The 18,265-nt window shown below is 35.4% G+C and overlaps 1 protein-coding gene across 1 annotated transcript; it reads right to left on the bottom strand.

Moving 5' to 3' along the window:
• Positions 1-6,338: 6,338 nt before the first annotated feature.
• On the bottom strand, positions 6,339-17,899 carry fnta (farnesyltransferase, CAAX box, subunit alpha). Its single transcript, XM_073820791.1, has 9 exons — positions 17,687-17,899; positions 16,781-16,866; positions 16,349-16,463; positions 14,789-14,893; positions 14,450-14,576; positions 14,223-14,371; positions 12,543-12,605; positions 12,075-12,252; positions 6,339-6,944 (listed from the first exon to the last, which is right to left on the bottom strand). The coding sequence occupies exons 1-9, from the start codon at positions 17,818-17,820 to the stop codon at positions 6,783-6,785; spliced, it is 1,119 nt and encodes a 372-aa protein (XP_073676892.1). The 5' UTR covers positions 17,821-17,899; the 3' UTR covers positions 6,339-6,782.
• Between the last annotated feature and the right edge of the window lie 366 nt (positions 17,900-18,265).

The following is an 18,265-nucleotide window of genomic DNA, read 5'->3' as shown; positions in this document are numbered from 1 at the left end:
CCTGTTTAAATCTAATTTATGCTTTAAAAGTACAGTCGTGACCAAAAGTTGAGAATTATATAAATATTGGAAATTGGAAAAGTTGCTGCTTAAGTTTTTATAATAGCAATTTGCATATAGTCCAGAATGTTATGAAGAGTGATCAGATGATCGGATCGGAGTGCCACCAGTGCAGAGCTTGCTCAGGAATGGCAGCAGGCAGGTGTGAGCGCATCTGCACACACAGTGAGGCGAAGACTTTTGGAAGATGGCCTGGTGTCAAGAAGGACAGCAAAGAAGCCACTTCTCTCCAAAAAAACATCAGGGACAGATTGATCTTCTGCAAAAAGTATGGCGAATGGACTGCTGAGGACTGGGGCAAAGCCATATTCTCCGATGAAGCCTCTTTCCGATTGTTTGGGGCATCTGGAAAAAGGCTTGTCCGGAGAAGAAAAGGTGAGCGCTACCATCAGTCCTGTGTCATGCCAACAGTAAAGCATCCTGAGACCATTCATGTGTGGGGTTGCTTCTCATCCAAGGGAGTGGGTTCACTCACAATTTTGCCCAAAAACACAGCCATGAATAAAGAATGGTACCAACAGCAACTTCTTCCAACAGTCCAACAACAGTTTTGTGAAGAACAATGCATTTTCCAGCACGATGGAGCACAGTGCCATAAGGCAAAAGTGATAACTAGGTGGCTCGGGGACCAAAACGTTGAAATTTTGGGTCCATGGCCTGGAAACTCACCAGATCTTAATCCCATTGAGAACTTGTGGTCAATCCTCAAGAGGCAGGTGGACAAACAAAAACCCACAAATTCTGACAAACTCCAAGAAGTGATTATGAAAGAATGGATTACTATCAGTCAGGATTTGACCCAGAAGTTGATTGAGAGCATGCCCAGTCGAATTGCAGAGGTCCTGAAAAAGAAGGGCCAACACTGCAAATACTGACTCTTTGCATAAATGTCATGTAATTGTCGATAAAAGCCTTTGAAACGTATGAAGTGCTTGTAATTATATTTCAGTACATCACAGAAACAACTGAAACAAAGATCTAAAAGCAGTTTAGCAGCAAACTTTGTGAAAACTAATATTTATGTCATTCTCAACTTTTGGCCACGACTGTAGAACAATCATAGCAGGATTCATCCATAGTCTGTCCATTTAAACATCTGTGTTTGTTTTAAATGCCATCTTTGATGACAGTATTCTACAAAAATAATTAGTTATTTTATATAATAATAAAAGTTTTTTTTTTTCTTCACATAAACAAGCTTCAACAGCTGAACGTTGTTTTTGTTAAACAGCAATAGTCTATTGTAAATTACAAAGTCAAATTGTATTTCTATGCCTCACATTTCTGTCAGAAATTAAATATTGCACTACCCCAAGTAAAGTCATATAGATTGGACCTTTATATTCGCAAAATTCCGCCAAAATCTCATCAACGTGGCTATACCTTTAAGGATAGACCGACGCCAAAAGTTAACTCCAGTAACAAGCTCGTTTTCCCAACAAATCGCGACCTAGAGTTAATTTCATTGTCTCAAACTGAGGGAATAACAAAACGGACTCACCTAAACGATCCTCTGTTTCTCCTGTGCTGCGTTCATACTGGAAATCCGATCCTTCCAAAGGAATTGGTTTGGCTTTGACTAGCTCTTTCTGTTGCTGTTGTTCATAAAACATATTGCTAAATGATGTACCTTAAATATAGCAAGCTATATGTGTTCAAAGCAGTAGCTTGGATGTTAAATATTAACATTTGTGGCTTAGCAAACAGTTTCAGAATAGTTCCACAACTCCCAACCTGACCTTCCATTTAGTGTGCTGAATAAACTGATAGTGATATAATGTTGCATTTTCAGACAGTTTCCGCAGCTTTCTCTTTCAGGTCAATTGAGTATCAAACAAGTTTAAAAAGAATCTTGCTGGTGATGTTAGATAAACTGCAACCATGTATCTTAATACAAAGTAAGGTCAAATGACAACAAAGTAGTCTGAAAAGTATGTTTGAAAAGTTTCACACACTACACTAAATTGCTGGAAGTGTAAAGAATATACAGCCCAGTATGCTCCATTCTGAAAGACTGCTCTGGTGTGATCAAAGTCCTGAGAAATAAAATAAAACAGAATGGAAAGAGACACCTGTCTATACACCTGAAAATGTGACCAGACAGTCCCAGGGGCCAAATCTCCCAGTAACCCACAAGACGGTCACTGTCACGGGGGTAATAGCCATCACCATCACTTGCCTCTGACATCTTGTCGAACACCAAAAATCATCCAGCTGCATCCAAACCTCATTCCTTTCAAATCTGCCTGAGTGAAAATGCAGCAAAGTTCAAAGAAAAGTTACCTTTCAGTGAGCTCCCGTCCTGGGCACTTCCTGCTCTGTATTCCGCAGCTCTCTCTGCGTGATTTAGAAGGCATTGTTTTCTTCTCATGGACGGTCGATGTCCGGAGCCTGTCTGCATCTGGAAATGAGATACAATCCTCTTTTCTCACACTATAGTGCATCTCAATTAAGCTCCGGGGCTCTTGTTTAAGCACACCCAACTTACAAGAGCCAACTTGGCTACTCTTTTCTTTTTTTGACAAACTTGCAGTTATATTTTGGCAGGAATTTTTCTGTTTTTGTGACCTTGATTCAATGCAGCGTTAACTGAAACGTCTACACAAATCCCATTTGTGCTTAAACTCGTCCCAACAGAGCAAGTCTGAAATACTGATGTCTAAATCAGGCAAAGAGTGAGCAAAGTTAACATCAAACCAATGACTAAATTGGAGTCAAGTCAAATAAAAACGTAACATTGATATTTTATTAAAAGCTCTTTAAAGTTCAATATTAAGCTGAAAATTACTAATGGAATTGCTCCCAAAAATAGTCTAACAGGTAGCTCAAGGTTTGTTTCTTCATGGGAACATATTTGGAGAAATTTAGCATTACATTGCTGACCAATGGATCTTCTGCAGTGAATGGGTGCCGTCATAATGAGAGTCCAAACAGGTAATAAAAACAATAATCCACAAGTATTCAACATGACTCCAGTCAACCAACTAACATCTTTTGAAGTGAAAAGCTACGTTTTTAAGAAAATAAATGTATCATTAAAGCATTTTGACTTTAAACCGAGTCTATAATTCGCAATAACTCTCTTTTTAATCAGCTGATTGGACTCTCCTTCTGATTTAGTTTGCAATTCTCACAATTCTAACTGTCCTCTTTGTCTGGTGTTCTCAGTAGTGCAATGTTGTACCGCTACCGCAGTAAGGTCTCATTGCCAGGGCTCTGCACCATAAACACTTCAGATCCTGCCATGGGGCTCTTCATCAGATGAGTGCCCTTGAACGAGGATCATTACCCCCTTGTACTTTAGGGAAGCTGTCCTGCTTTGACCTGGGTCTCTGCCCGCAGATGTCTGCTGAAGTCAGAGTAAATACGGCCTGTGCTTAGTAACAAAAAAAATGACTCATACGAGCAAACAGTAGCTTAAGTTAATGAAGTAGAAATATCCTTCACTGGAAGCTATAAAGGACAGACTTTCTCATACCTGTACAGCCTTGACAGCAAACCAATGAGCTATGGAAGCCCGTTTCTGCCACCGAATAAACTCAGAATTCAAACTTTTTTCTGATAATTCTCCCAATTCTAACTTTTTTTCCCCTCGTAATTCTTAGTTTACAACTTTTTATCTCCCATTCTGGCTGTTTTCTTCATAATTGTGATATCTCACAATTCCGAGTTGCAATTCTGAGAAATTGTTGCAATTCTCAGAATTGAGCGAGAAAAAGTCACAATTACCTTTTCAAGTGTTTATTCTGTGATGAAAACGCACTTACATAATGAGTTGCTTTTAACGAAAAGGAGTGTTTAAATGCACAACAAACTGTAAAAACCTTTTTTTTTTTTAATAAAACATGTTTCAGAATGATTTTTCTTCCATCTTGATGTCAAAACAAACAGATATTGAGTGTTCACATGCAAAATTACTAAGCTTTACAATCCATCATATAGACTAAATACCTAAAGAGGCATTTGCACTACCAATGAAATTGTTTTTTATCAGGGAAAACAAAATCCAAACCCACGTCCCTGTGTGAAAAAGTGTTTGCCCCCTAAACTTAACAACTGATTGGGCCACCCTTAGCAGCAACAACTGCAATCAAGCGTTTGCGATAACTTGCAATGAGTCTGTTACAGCGCTGTGCAGAAATTTTGGCCCACTCATCTTGGCAGAATTGCTGTAATTCAGCCACATTGGAGGGCTTGAGCATGAACAGCCTTTTTAAAGTCATGCCACAGCATCTCAATAGGATTCAGGTCAGGACTTTCACTAGGCCACTCCAATGTCTTCATTTTGTTTTTCTTCAGCCATTCAGAGGTGGATTTGCTGGTGTGTTTTGGATCATTGTCCTGCTGCAGAACCCAAGTTCGCTTCAGCTTGAGGTCACAAACAGATGGCCGGACATTGTCCTTCAGGATTTTTTGTTAGACAGCAGAATTCATGTTTCCATTTATCACAAGTCTTCCAGGTACAGAAGCAGCAAAACAGCCTCAGACCATCAGACTACCACCACCATATTTTACTGCTGTTATGATGTTCTTTTTCAGAAATGCTGTTTTACTTTTACACCAGATGTAATGGGACACACATTCCAAAAAGTTCAACTTTTGTCTCGTCAGTCCACAGAGTATTTTCCCAAAAGTCTTGGGGATCATGAAAATGTGTCCTGGCAAAACTAAGATGAGCCTTTATGTTCTTTTTGCTCAGCAGCGGTTTTCGTCTTGGAACTCTGCCATGCAGGCCAGTTTTGCCCAGTCTCTTTCTTATGGTGGAGTCTTGAACACTGACCTTAACTGAGGCAAGAGAGGCCTGCAGTTCTTTAGATATAGTTGTGAGGTCTTTTGTGACCTCTTGGATGAGTCGTCGCTGCGCTCTTGGGATAATTTTGGTCGGCCGAACACTCCTGGGAAGGTTCTCCACTGTTCCATGTTTTCGCCATTTGTGGATAAAGGCTCTCACTGTGATTCGCTGGAGTCCCAAAACTTTAGAAATGGCTTTATAACCTTTTCCAGACTGATAGATCTCAATTACTTTCTCATTTGTTCCTGAATTTCTTTGGCTCTCAACATGATGTCTAGCTTTTGAGGATTTTTTTTGGTCTACTTCACTTTGTCAGGCATGTCCTATTTAAGTGATTTCTTGATTGCAAACAGGTGTGGCAGTAATCAAGCTTGGGTGTTGCTAGAGAAACTGAACTCAGGCCCTGTTTACACGAAGGGAAGACGCAGATATTTCCCTGCGGTTTGGCCTCTCATTTACACGAAAACCCCTTTTTTTATCACAGAAAACGATTATTTCTAAAAACTCCGGCTAAAGTGGATAAATTTGAAAACGCTGTTTTCACGTTGTAGTGTGTTTTAACAGGGGAAAGCAAACACTTTTTCACACAGGGCCATGTGGGTTTGGGTTTTTTGTCTACTTGTGTTATCTTTGATTATTATTTAAATTTGTTTGATGATCTGAAACATAAAAGTGTGACAAACATGCAATTTTTTTTTAAATCATTAAAGGGGCCAACACTTTTTCAAACCACTGTATATTAAACAAAGGTAACCATTTTTACCCATTAACCTTGGTTGTGCATACATTCCTTAATGTTATTTAAAATCATTGTTTGAGGCATTTATGCTCACCAAGGCTGCATTTATTTGATTACAAATACAGTAAAAACTGTAATATTGTGAAATATTATTACAATTTAAATTAACTATAAATATATTTTAAAATGTAATTTATTCCTGAGATGCAAAGCTATTTTTTTAGCATCATTACTGCAGTCTTTAGTGTCATATAATCCTTCAGAAATCATTCTAGCATGCTGATTTGCTGCTCAAGAAACATTTCTTATTATCAGAGATTTTTGTGGAAACTGTGCTACTTTTTTCAGGATTCTATATATAACAGAACATTCAAAACAGCATATATTTTGAAAAAAAAAAAAAAAAAAAAAAAACTTTTGTAACATTATCAGTCTTTACTGCCACTTTTGATCAATTTAATGCATCCTTGCTGAATAAGTGTTAATTTGTTTTATTTAAAAAAAAAATCTTACCCCAAACTTTTTAACAGCAGTGTACACATACAATTAAATTGTTGTTTAACCAAGTATGCAGATAGATGTAGAAAAAAAAAAATCAAAAAGATTATGTTAATGTTGGTTAGGTATCTGCTAAAAATGCATTCAATCTGAAACCTGTCTATAAATTAAACACTTGCAAACATGAGAACAGTCTTCTTGTAACCAGTCGCTTTCAGAACTAGACAAAGAAATTAAAAGTCAATCAGCTTTAGCATTAACCATTGTTATTTCTGAACATACAAAAAAAAAAGCGTGTACAGTCACAGTCTGAGCAGAGTTTGGTAACAGAAACCAGAAGATGCTTTGGCAAGAGAAGTTTCTGACTACACCTGAAGCATGTCGGTTATGTATTCGCTTTGATAAATGATACTTTTAACCTCTGAAAACTTAAGGTGGTAGTCTAAAACATAAGTATGACTGGTATGATTAACTGCCAAACTCCCACAGTCCATTTCATTCACTGTACAGTTCACTCTGAGCGCATTTAAGCATTATGGCTACTTGGAGATTTACACCGTTCTCTGACTTACAAGCACTGCTGTTAAAGCCTGGTTGCGCACACGCAAACACTCATTCAAAGATAAAGAGTCTATCATGTCTCAGAATTTCTTCTTGCTCCGTCTAAGCATGTGTCCAGGTCAGCTATTTTCCTCAGGGGTCACTGGGCTCCACGTCGGACTGCTGGGACGAGGGAGGAGGCGGGTCAGAGGAAACGGGGTCACCTAAGCCATACGTGTTCTGGAGAGAACGGGACACGTAATTCCAGTATTCCCTCCTAATGGTGTCCTTTTCCTCAGCCAGGAACTTACACAGCTGAAAAACAAAGAGGTGTGAAAGAGTGAGAAATATAAAAGCTCTTATAATCAGTGAAGACAGCAGAGATGATTCTGGGAGAGATTCGGAAATTACCACATTCTGACGAGAAATGAAAAAAAAGAATGGTACATTCTAAGACATTGAGTGAACACTGTACATATTTCAGACAGTGTAAAAACAACAGGGGAGTGGAAGTCTAAATGCAGTTCTGACACTTTCCCATGTAAAGAGCGCCTGCGTACAGCAGTAAGACGGCCGGCTCCCTCTGAGCAGCAGTAAAAGCCAGTTCAGACCTTATGAAAGGAAATCTGCTGGTTACGCTCATCAATATTCTGCACTTCACATCCTTACTGAAAGGTCAGCGGTCTGAGCTCTCCAGCTCAACCTGCTGAGGATTTCTCCAGAAGCAATGGCAGAAAAATTGATCAGAATTTTTTCTAGAACCTTTGAGAACCATTTTAGAACTCCACTGTAGAAACCATTAAACGTATTCTAGCACTGTGAGAGTTTTCCAAAGAAGAAACTCTCAGAACCTTTCTAGAGCCATTCATTTGATTACAAATACAGTAAAAACTGTAATATTGTGAAATATTATTACAATTTAAATGAACTGTTTTCTGTTTGAATATATTTTAAGATCTAATTTATTCCTGAGATGCAAAGCTAAATTTTTAGCATCATTACTGCAGTCTTAAGTGTCACATTATCCTTCAGAAATCATTCTAGCATGCTGATTTGCTGCTCAAGAAACATTTCTCATTATCAGATTTTTGTGGCAACTGTGCTAATTTTATTCAGGATTCTCTATAGAATAGAACGTTTAAAAGAACAGCATTTATTTGAAAAGAAAACTTTTGTAACATTATCAGTCTTTATTGCCACTTTTGATCAATTTAATGCATCCTTGCTGAATAAAAGTGTTAACTTGTTTTATTTAAAAAAAACAAATAATCTTACCCCAAACTTTTTAACAGCAGCATACATATACAATCAAATTGTTGTTTAACCACGTATTTTGATAGATGTAATAAAAAAATCCAAAGGATTATATTAATGTTGGTTAGGTATCTGCTAAAAATGCATTAAAATCTGAAACCTGCCTATAAATGAAACACTTAAAGCAACATTTGCAAACTGAAAGAATGAGTCTTCTTGTAACCAGTCATTTTCAGAACTAGACAAGACAGAGAAATTAAAAGTCAATCAGCTTCAGCATTAACCATCGTCAGGGTTACACTGTATAAATCATCAGAAATATTCTAGAACAGTGTATGTATGTATGTTTGTATGTATATATGTGACCCTGGACCACAAAACCAGTCTTAAGTCGCTGGGGTATATTTGTAGCAATAGCCAAAAATACATTGCATGGGTCAAAATTATTGATTTTTCTTTTATGCCAAAAATCATTAGGAAATTAAGTAAAGATCATGTTCCATGAAGATTTTTTGTAAAATTCCTACTGTAAATATATCAAAATGTAATTTTTGATTAGTAATATGCAGTGTTAAGAACTTAATTTGGAGAACTTTAAAGGTCATTTTCTCAGCATTTAGATTTTTTTTGAACCCTCAGATTCCAGTTTTTCAAATAGTTGTATCTCAGACAAATATTGTCCTATCCTAACAAACCTTATATAAATAGAAAGCTTTCATATGATGTATATATCTCAGTTTTGTAAAATTTAACCTTATGACTGGTTTTGTGGTCCATACATACATATATATACATACATTTTATGTAAATTACTGTGAGAAACCAATTATGTGTACTTATGAATACATATTTATGAGAGTGGGAATCAAAGCTTCATTCTTGCACCTGTTTTGAATTACTCATTCAGGTGACCTTGGATTGTTTTGGTGTGATTGTCTTGTTTATATATGCCTAAATGAACCAAAGTAAGAGGGAAAATGCACCAGGTTATAAAACAAACACTCCAAATGAGCCAGGTGTGCAAATGCCCTTAGGGATTACAATCAGATCTAGAAATGTGCAACTCACTGAATATCATCCACCACACAGTTCTATAAAGTTTCCTTTTTTGTCTTGGCACAAAAGTATTCATTTCATATCCATACTAGACACATTTCCTCTAAAAGCTTTCATACTGCTCATCTCATATGCGTGCAAGACTGACTGCAGCTGAAAGGTTGAAGCGTTTTTTTTAACACATACACACACGCACGTGGCCTCAATTTCAAAACAGAAAATCATTTTCAACTCCATCATCATCGCAGCACAGGATGAGAAACCCACAGCAAAGAAATCTCATTAACCTCAACACAGACACAACATCCGCACATTTGCGGAGAAAAACACAAGGCCTGTCACGGAGAAATACTCAAGAGACGAATAATACTTTCTCTGTCCCCATTTTCCTTCCTTTATGGTGGAGACGAGCTCTTTGACGTACAGAGGAAGCCATGTAATGTTTTATATTCATTTTGTTTATTGGTAGGGAGCCATAGATCAATTATTAATTAACATCTATTAAAGTTGTGTTGAGTTCATATTTAAAGACAAGTGCTTTCAGCTAAAGACAGAATACCAAAAGTCTCTAATTACCTTAATCACTAGATGTGGATTTTTGTACAAACCACCGAACTGTGAAATATTCAGCAGATGTTATGAAATATAGATACCCGTGAGTGAACCTACATGCTACAAGAGATGAAACACAATTACTAAACCAAAGGATTAAACCACTTATTCTTTATGAGAACACTTTACATGTGATGGGGCTAATGAAATATTTATGATTAAAAAAAAAAAAGACTCAGTGTTTGATGGTGTTATCCATCATAGACTGCTACGGTAATGTTGCACAAGGGGGCATTATGTAACTTTTGTGAAGTTTTACAACAGCAGTTCTGCCTCATTAATGCTTTGATGATTATTTAATGATTTAAAATAACAATAAACACTGTTAATTACCTTAAAGCCAGCGATTTATTGTGGTTATTAACACAGGGCTTGACAATAAAGACTGCGTGATGGTTCGGGGCAAGTGTGAAAGACGTTTGAGACAGTTCAAGGCACTGCTGCGATGCGTGAAAGTTTATAATTTGCACGTGTTTCGAAGCCTTGCCAATTTAAACATTTAAGCGATTTTAAAGCATTCAAGCAACTACATTCGATACTCACGCACCGTGTTCTGTGTGCACATACAGAGCCACATCTCTGACAATGCACAAACACAGAATTCTTTCCCGTCTTGCTTTAATTGACAAGTACTTCTTGCAAATTTGACCATTCAAGAGATTTTAAAGCATTCTATTCAGTGCGTTCACACACAAATAGCAGCAACTCATATTGCGTTACTTTTCACATCTTCTTGCACTTGAACGGGCAAATACATTCAAAAGTATGTCAAAATACCCATCTTGGCAAACTCGGATGTGTATCATTATACCTGATCCATGTATTGTCTCTTAAAGTGACAAACTATGTCTAATTTACCAACTGCTGTCAGTGTCCTTAATGTTCATGTAAAAAAACAGCAAAGAATATGCAATACTATTTTTCCTTTGATTAATAATTTCTGTACCTGAACACCTACAAACCTAAAGCACGGTTTATTTAGGATCTTTGTGGTGTTGCTTGTAATTTCTTCATTTGTGACCCTGGACCACAAAACCAGTCTTAAGTAACACGGACATATTTGTAGCAATAGCCAAAAATACATTGAATTGGTTTTTCTTTTCTTTTATGCCAGAAATCATAAGGATATTAATTAAAGTTCATGTTCCATGAAGATATTTTGTTAATTTCCTAAAATAAATAAATAACCTAATTTTTGATTAGTAATATGCATTGCTAAGAACTTCATTTGGACAACTTTAAAGGCGATTTTCTCAAAAATTAGAATTTTTTGCACCCTCAGATTCAAGATTTTCAATTAGTTGTATTCCAGCCAAATTGTGTTATTTACCGACTTTTCACTTGTCTTTAATAATGTTTGAACTGTATATTTGTTAGGCTAGTAGTTTTTGCTGTGGAATTGAAATTGGAATCAAGAATTGTAAAATTTAACTGGTATTTAAAATTGTATATCATATACACTTGGGGTCAAAAACAATAATAACAACCATTTTATTTATTTGTGGCAGGTAAGTAGAAAAAATTCTTAGTGTTGAGAAACCTTACAGTGCACTTCACATGCACTTTAATGATGTAAATGTATTAATTAACACAAATGCCATATGACTGTATGCAGGTGAGTAACAAAGGAAAAAGTACACAAGGTTTATTTGAAAAATTTTGATAACTTGGTATATTCTATTGGAATAGTTTACCCAAAAATGATTACTCACCCTTAGGCCAGTCAAGATGTAGATAATTTTGTTTTCATTCATGAGAACAGATTTGGAGAAATTTGGCATTATATCACTTGCTAATCAATGAATCCTCTGCAGTGAATGGGTGCCGTCAGAATGACAGTCCAAACAGCTGATAAAACATAATAATCCACAAGTAATCCACACCATCGAAAAGCAGAGTGTTTGTTAAGAAACAAATCCATCGGGACGTTATAACTTTTAACCGTCGCTTCTAGCCATAAAAATACATAAAAGGTCCAAAATCCATAATAACACGTCCTGCAGTGAAAACGTCCATCCCCTGTTGTTCTCTCACATCAAAATCCACCCACAATTTTGTTTAGAACTATTTTGGACAGTTTTCACTTGTAAACGGTGCTGGATCTGTGAATATTTCTCTTTCTGATTGAGACTTTTTGACTGGAGGAAGTAATATTTTGGATAGAGGACTTGTATTTTAAAACGTCTTAATAATGGATTTTTCTTTTTTCTTTTTTTTTTCTTTTTTACAAACACTCAGATTTTTGCTTCACAAAACATTTGACAGACTGGAGTCATGTGGATTACTGTGATGTTTTAATCAGCTGTTTGGACTCTCATTCTGACGGCACCCATTCACTGCAGAGGATCCATTGGTGAGCAAATGATATAATGCTAAATTTCTCCAAATCTGTTCTGATGAAGAAACAAACTAATCTACATCTTGGATGGCCTGAGGGTGAGTACATTTTCAGTAAATTGTCCCTTTTTAAAGAATTTCTATAATATGTATCTAAAAATGATGTAAACATGGCTAACAGCTCACCTCCAAAGCCTTGCTGAGCGTCTCTTGCTGGTCGTAGCTGGAGTTGTTGGTCTCCAGAGCATCTTCATAGAGGTCGACCAGAAAGGCGGTGAGATATGGAGAACTACATGTGTCCTGAAGCTCTGTCACCTGTTCCAGCAGTCCAGGATATGAGGACAGCCCACCATCCTGTAAAATCCTGAGTCACAGAACAGACGTTTTGAGACTAATCACATACTACAGATATTTATATTCATTTCCAAGTATGAGCAACAATAATAGTGATAGAGTTAATTATCCATGTTATGCTTTGCCGATACATAGTCATAGACATTCATTCAGGCTCTTCATTGAAAACTGTTTATATGCAAGTACATCTACTTCTGTTAATGGTGAGAATCTGCCATCTGCTGGTCGTATGTTTGAAAGTACAATCCACAGAAAATCAGATGACTTCACAGGCTGTTTGTTTCTGTTTGCAACACTCACCCTTTTAAATAGTTCCAAGCACTCTCATTGTGAGGAGCTTTCTTTATTTGTTTCAGGGTGTACCTAAAGATAGAGAGACAGAGAAAGTGGGAGAGAGAGGCATTGCATGGTTTTAATTGGCCATATTTGCTTATCAGCAACAACAAAAAATAGTCTTAATATGGAAATTCTGCAGAAACTGATTTATTAAAAGCTGGTGGAACTAGATAAACATTCACATGTTGCATAATGTCACAAGTAACTAGCCTAGAATGTTCTTCAGGTAAGAAGGTGTGACTAATAATATGTTAAGCATTTTATGATATATATTTTTGTTGATGTTAATGTTGATGAAAGAACTAGGTACTATTATATAGCCTGTTTCTATATTTTCAGAAATTACAAAAATGTAATTGCAACTTTTTATCTAACAATTGTGATATTAGAAATAATAGAATTGTGAGATGTAAAATTAGAATTCAGAGAAAAAGGTTAGAATTGCGAGATATAAAGTCAAAATTATGAGATAAACTCGGAACTGTGAGGAAAATGTCTTTTATATATTTTATAGACAAATCCGACTTTTTGTCTAAGAATTGAGGAAAAAATTGGAACTGTGAGATAGGCACAATAACGTTTTGTTATTGTAATTTTTCAGGTACAGTTATTAAATAATCACTCTCAAATGCATAAAGCATAACTCTGAAAGCCTAAGAAAAGTGACATACACCATTCAAAAATCAGTAAGATTGTTTTTGTTTTTTTTAAAGAAGACTGCACTTATCTGATCAAAAATGCTGAATAAAGTAACACTGTGAAATATTATTACGATATAAAATACAATTTTTCTGTTTTATTATACATTCAAATCTAATTTATTCCTGTGATGAAAGCTGATTTTTTTTAAGCATCATTACTCCAGTATTCAGTGTCACACGATCCTTCAGAAATCATTCTAATATGCTGATTTATTATCAGTGCTGGAAACAGTTGTGCTGCTTAATATTTTGTTGGAACATGTGATACTTTTTTTCAGGATTCTTCGATAATTAAAAAAGTTAAAAAGAACAGCATTTATTTAAAACAGAAAGCTTTTCTAACAATACACACTACTGTTCAAAAGTTGGGGGTGCGTAAATCTTTATTCGTTCTTTTTTTGAAAGAAATTAAGACTTTTATTCAGAAAGTATGTTTAAAATTGATATAAAGTGATAGCAAAGACTTATATTCTTGGAAAAGATTTAGACTTTGAAGAAATGCTGTTCTTTTTAACTTTTTATTCATCAAAGAATTTTAAAAAAGTATCACAGGTTCCAAAAAAAATATTTGGCAGCACAACTGTTTTCAACATTGATAATTCGAATAATAAATCAGCATATTGGAATGATTTCTGAAGGATCAGTGACACTGAAGACTGTAATGGCTGATGAAAATTCAGCTTTGCGTCACAGGAATAAATTATATTTAAAAGTATATTAAAACAGAAACCATTATTTTATATTGTAATAACATTTCACAATATTACTTTTTTTTTCTGTGTTTTTGATCAAATAAATGCAGCCTTGATGAGCATAAGAGACTTCTTTAAAAAACATTACAAGTCTCACTGATCCCAAGTTTTTAGCTTTGCAAAAATACAAATGATCACATGGAGTTCTGCATTTTATCTTTGAGCAAAAAAGCTGTGATTTTGAGACTCACTGCACTTCTCTGTCGAGGATGGCAGGGTCGGAGTATCCGCTGGTGTGACAAATGACAAAGTGTCTCTGATTCCAGGCAGAGTTATTCCTCACGTCCTCCTCTAACAGTTCCTCCACATACTCTAGCTCTCCATCCCACAGCTTATACTCCTGTAACACACAGAGATGGGCCATGAACACAAATGCAGATCAGCAAATGGTTACAACCCACCGGATCTGGATCTGTACCTGGATGACCCACTGTCTGTGCTGCCACGCGTGGTAGTTCTTGGCATCTTGACTAAGAATTTCTGCTACAAACTGCAGCTCTTCAGTCGGGTCGTTCAGCCACTCCACCACCATCCGCCTGTGATGCCTGTAGATTTGCACAAATTTAAATAATGAAACAATTCAAACGATTGAAACAATTTTCGGTTAGAAATTGCAAGTGAATTGCACAGATAACTGCAAAGAAGCTGCAAGTAACACACTGACTTGTAATATAAAAACAGAAATACTTTGCTTTATGTATTATAAGTACTTATTAGTGGTGTTTGCTAAAGGAAGCATCACTATTACTGGACTTACCAGACTTGGTAGTTCTTGGGCTGATCCTCTATGATGGCTGTGATATACTTCATCTCTTCTCTCAGGTCTTTATCTAGAGCCTGCAGTAAAACTCGCCTGTAGTGCCTACAGACATCAAACACTTCACTTTAATATAGGATGCCAGTGACTTGCACTGACTTTGTTGCTTTTTACAGACCAAAGCAATCAGAAGGCGTGCTGACGTTTAAATCTGCAGCCAATGCAGACTGTACACTACTTAGAGGTTTAATGTTTTTTGAAGAAGTCTCTTCTGCTCACCAAGCCTGCATATTTGGATCCAAAGTGCAGCAAAAACAGCAAACCTTTGAAATATTTTTACCATTTAAAATAACTGCTTTCTATTTGAGTATCTTTGAAAATGTAATATTCCTGTGATTCAAAGCTACATTTTAAACATAATTTCTCCAGTCACATGATCCTAATATTCTGATTTGATACTCAAAAAACACTTATGTTGAAAACAACATTTTTTTTCAGGCTTCTTTTAAGAATAGAAAGTTCAGACGAACAGCATTTATCTGAAATAGAAATCTAAATAGAAGTATTATTTTCTATAATTTCATTCCCCCCCAAAAAAAATAATAAATAAAATACTGACTCCAAGCTTTTGGTGTAGTGTAATTGTTTTGTTGTAATAAAATAATTTTGTTTTATTGCATTTGTTTGGGTCTTTTGATTCATCAAAGAATCCTGAAAAGAATGTACTCAACTGTTTTAAATATCGATGATAATAATAATAATAATAAATGTTTCTTGAACAGCAAATCAGCATATTAGAAGGATTTCTGAAGGATCGTGTGACACTGAAGACTGGAGTAATGATGCTGAAAATTCAGCTTTGATCACAGGAATAAATTACATTTTAAAATATATTCAAATAGAAAACAGTTATTTTAAATAGTACAAATATTTCAAAATTTTACTGTTACTGTTTTACTGTACGTTGGATCAAGACACTTTAAAAAAAAAAAAAATTCTTACCGTTCAAAAACTTTTAACTGGTAGTTTATGTGTTATGTACACTACCATTCAGATGTTTGCTTTGAAAGAAATTATTATGGTTAATCAGTAAGTAAAGAAAAAAAATTTTTTTTATTTTATTTTACTTTCTATTCATCAAAGAATCATCAAAAAATCTACCACACTGATAAAAAAAGAAGAAATAAGCAGCAAATCAGAATATTATAATGTTAAAGGATCACGTGACACTGAAGACTGCAGTAATGATGCTAACAATTCAGCTTTGCATCCCAGGAATGAATTACTTTTTAAACATACAATTAAAAACTGTTATTTTGAATAGTAATCGTATTTCACAACAATGCTGTTTTTACTGTATTTGTATTTATTTTATCTGTACTGTATTTATTTATGTATCAAATAAATGCAGCTTTGGTGAGCATAAAACATAAAAAACATACCAAACCCAAACTTTTGAACGGTAGTGCATTAGGTTTGCCATTAAAAATGCATTGGGACCTAACATATTCACATTTAGATGAATCTGTTTATATAAATTCATTTAAAATCTGATCTCACCATACTGTGTAATTTGCAGCATTGAGTTCGATGGCTTCTACAGTCAATGCAAATGCTCTCTCACTCTTCTCATCGTTCTTCAGCAGCGCTCTGAACATGTCAAACACATCTGTGACTGCAAATGAAAAGACACATGCTTAACAAATGAACAACTGATAGTGATAACATACAGTGAGTTGGGTTTTCTATCACACTGAATTGATTTATTTTGTTATAATCATGGCTGACTGTACATTATCCATTAATTGCATGAATACTTAAATGAGCATGAAACAGAACAATGGATATGAGTTAAACTGTGAGGAGAAAACAGTGTGGAGTGATACAAGAGACATAAAAGAAATGAGAAATCAATGGCCTGAGACAATGATAATGTGTGATACTAAAACGAACTGCCGTTGGCTCAAGCTTCATTGATTAACAGACACTTACATTTCTCTGAATAAGCAATTTTTACGACAGGGTTTGGTCCATCATCTTGAGGAACGGGTTCGAGATCAGCCCATTCTTTTCGGTCCCTAAAACAAAAAGCATTTAACCACAGAGTCAACAGAATGAACCAATAAAGAAAAAGGTTCATCTCTTAATTTTCAAAGACTTTTGGTAGTTTTATTCAGTTAAAGTGAATCAAACAGAAAATTGGTGACAGCATCTATAACTGTATCTTTAGGCTCAGTTTTCTGGATTCATCTTATGTGACTCACTCACTCATCTAGAATGAATGAGTCATTGAATCAAGGAATAGAAATTTCCCTCAAAAAATGGCTACTTTATGGTTTACCTAGGATTAAACAGACTTTTACAGTCCTAATTAGGATTTTAAAACTCGTTTAGCTCAGGATTACTTTTTAATTCAGATGTAAATCTCTCAGAAAATTCTACCTGCCATAAGAATCTAATCTTGTGTTGTGTTATTTGGATCAAAATGACTCAATTAGCTCTGCTTGGGATTACACTGATTATTTACATCCTGTTCAAAATGATTCAGTTCAAATGAATCATTCTGGCGTATTGATTCCGCTCACGTGATTTACTCAGAGAGCTAACATCAAAAACATCTGTGATGATTATAGAGTGTTAACTAAGGATTACACTATTAACTAAAACTTATTTCAAGGCATTTTTAATTCAGATCTTCTACACGCTTCTGATTCAGTTTATGTGAATCACTCAGAAACAAACTAGTTGTCCTTGTATGTACGAGCCAGCTGTGATATAAAACGTTATTAGAAGCTGGTGTCCCATATAGTAAAGAGGAAAATGAATAAATATCTTATGCCGATTAGCCGCACACATTCTCATTGACAGTTATCGTGCTAAGCTAGCTGCTAAACACACCTGTAGAAGATATAACCTCCTCTAACAGCCTCCTCATATTCCATCTCCGTGTCTTCTACAGAGTTCTCCTCTTCTACTCCATCCTCCTCCAAATTCTCCGCCATGGAGTTGGAAATTTCTTCAACAGAAGACATTATAGAAACTGCACCTGGCTAACTGTGCAGATGGCTGTGGGAGCTGACAGACAGATGCGTGAAGGCAGACACACGCGTGATCTAAAGCGGTTTCAAAATAAAAGTCTGTCGGTCTAGCGGGACAAAAACAGGACAGGCATTGTGGCACGGAAAACACGGTGAAATGTAGAAATATAGGGAAAAATGGCGAAAACAAAAGAAAATCATTCATTTTGAATCTAATATTAATATAGGCATGGAAAACATGGTGAAATGAAGAAATGAAAGAAATTTGTAAATCTAATATTGTACATTTACATTTTACAAATTTTTTTTTATTTTTTATTATTTCTTTATTTTTTTATTCTTATTAATTTTCCCTATTATTTTATTTGATATAGAAACATTATAATTCTTATATAATAGAATTTATATTTTAGATAATCTAATATAATCCAATATATAA

This window comes from Garra rufa, chromosome 16, assembly GCF_049309525.1.
Source record: "Garra rufa chromosome 16, GarRuf1.0, whole genome shotgun sequence".
NCBI classification, from domain to species: domain Eukaryota; kingdom Metazoa; phylum Chordata; class Actinopteri; order Cypriniformes; family Cyprinidae; genus Garra; species Garra rufa.
This window is presented reverse-complemented; position numbering and strand designations above follow the sequence as displayed.

Excerpts from the sequence above, each read along its gene's own strand:
- fnta (XM_073820791.1), bottom strand. The coding sequence starts at position 17,820 with ATGTCTTCTGTTGAAGAAATTTCCAACTCCATGGCGGAGAATTTGGAG. Across the intron at positions 16,867-17,686 it reads GGAGGTTATATCTTCTACAG|GGACCGAAAAGAATGGGCTG; the intron begins GTGTGTTTAGCA and ends TTTTTGTTTTAG. Across the intron at positions 6,945-12,074 it reads CGCTCAGCAAGGCTTTGGAG|CTGTGTAAGTTCCTGGCTGA; the intron begins GTGAGCTGTTAG and ends TTTGTTTTTCAG.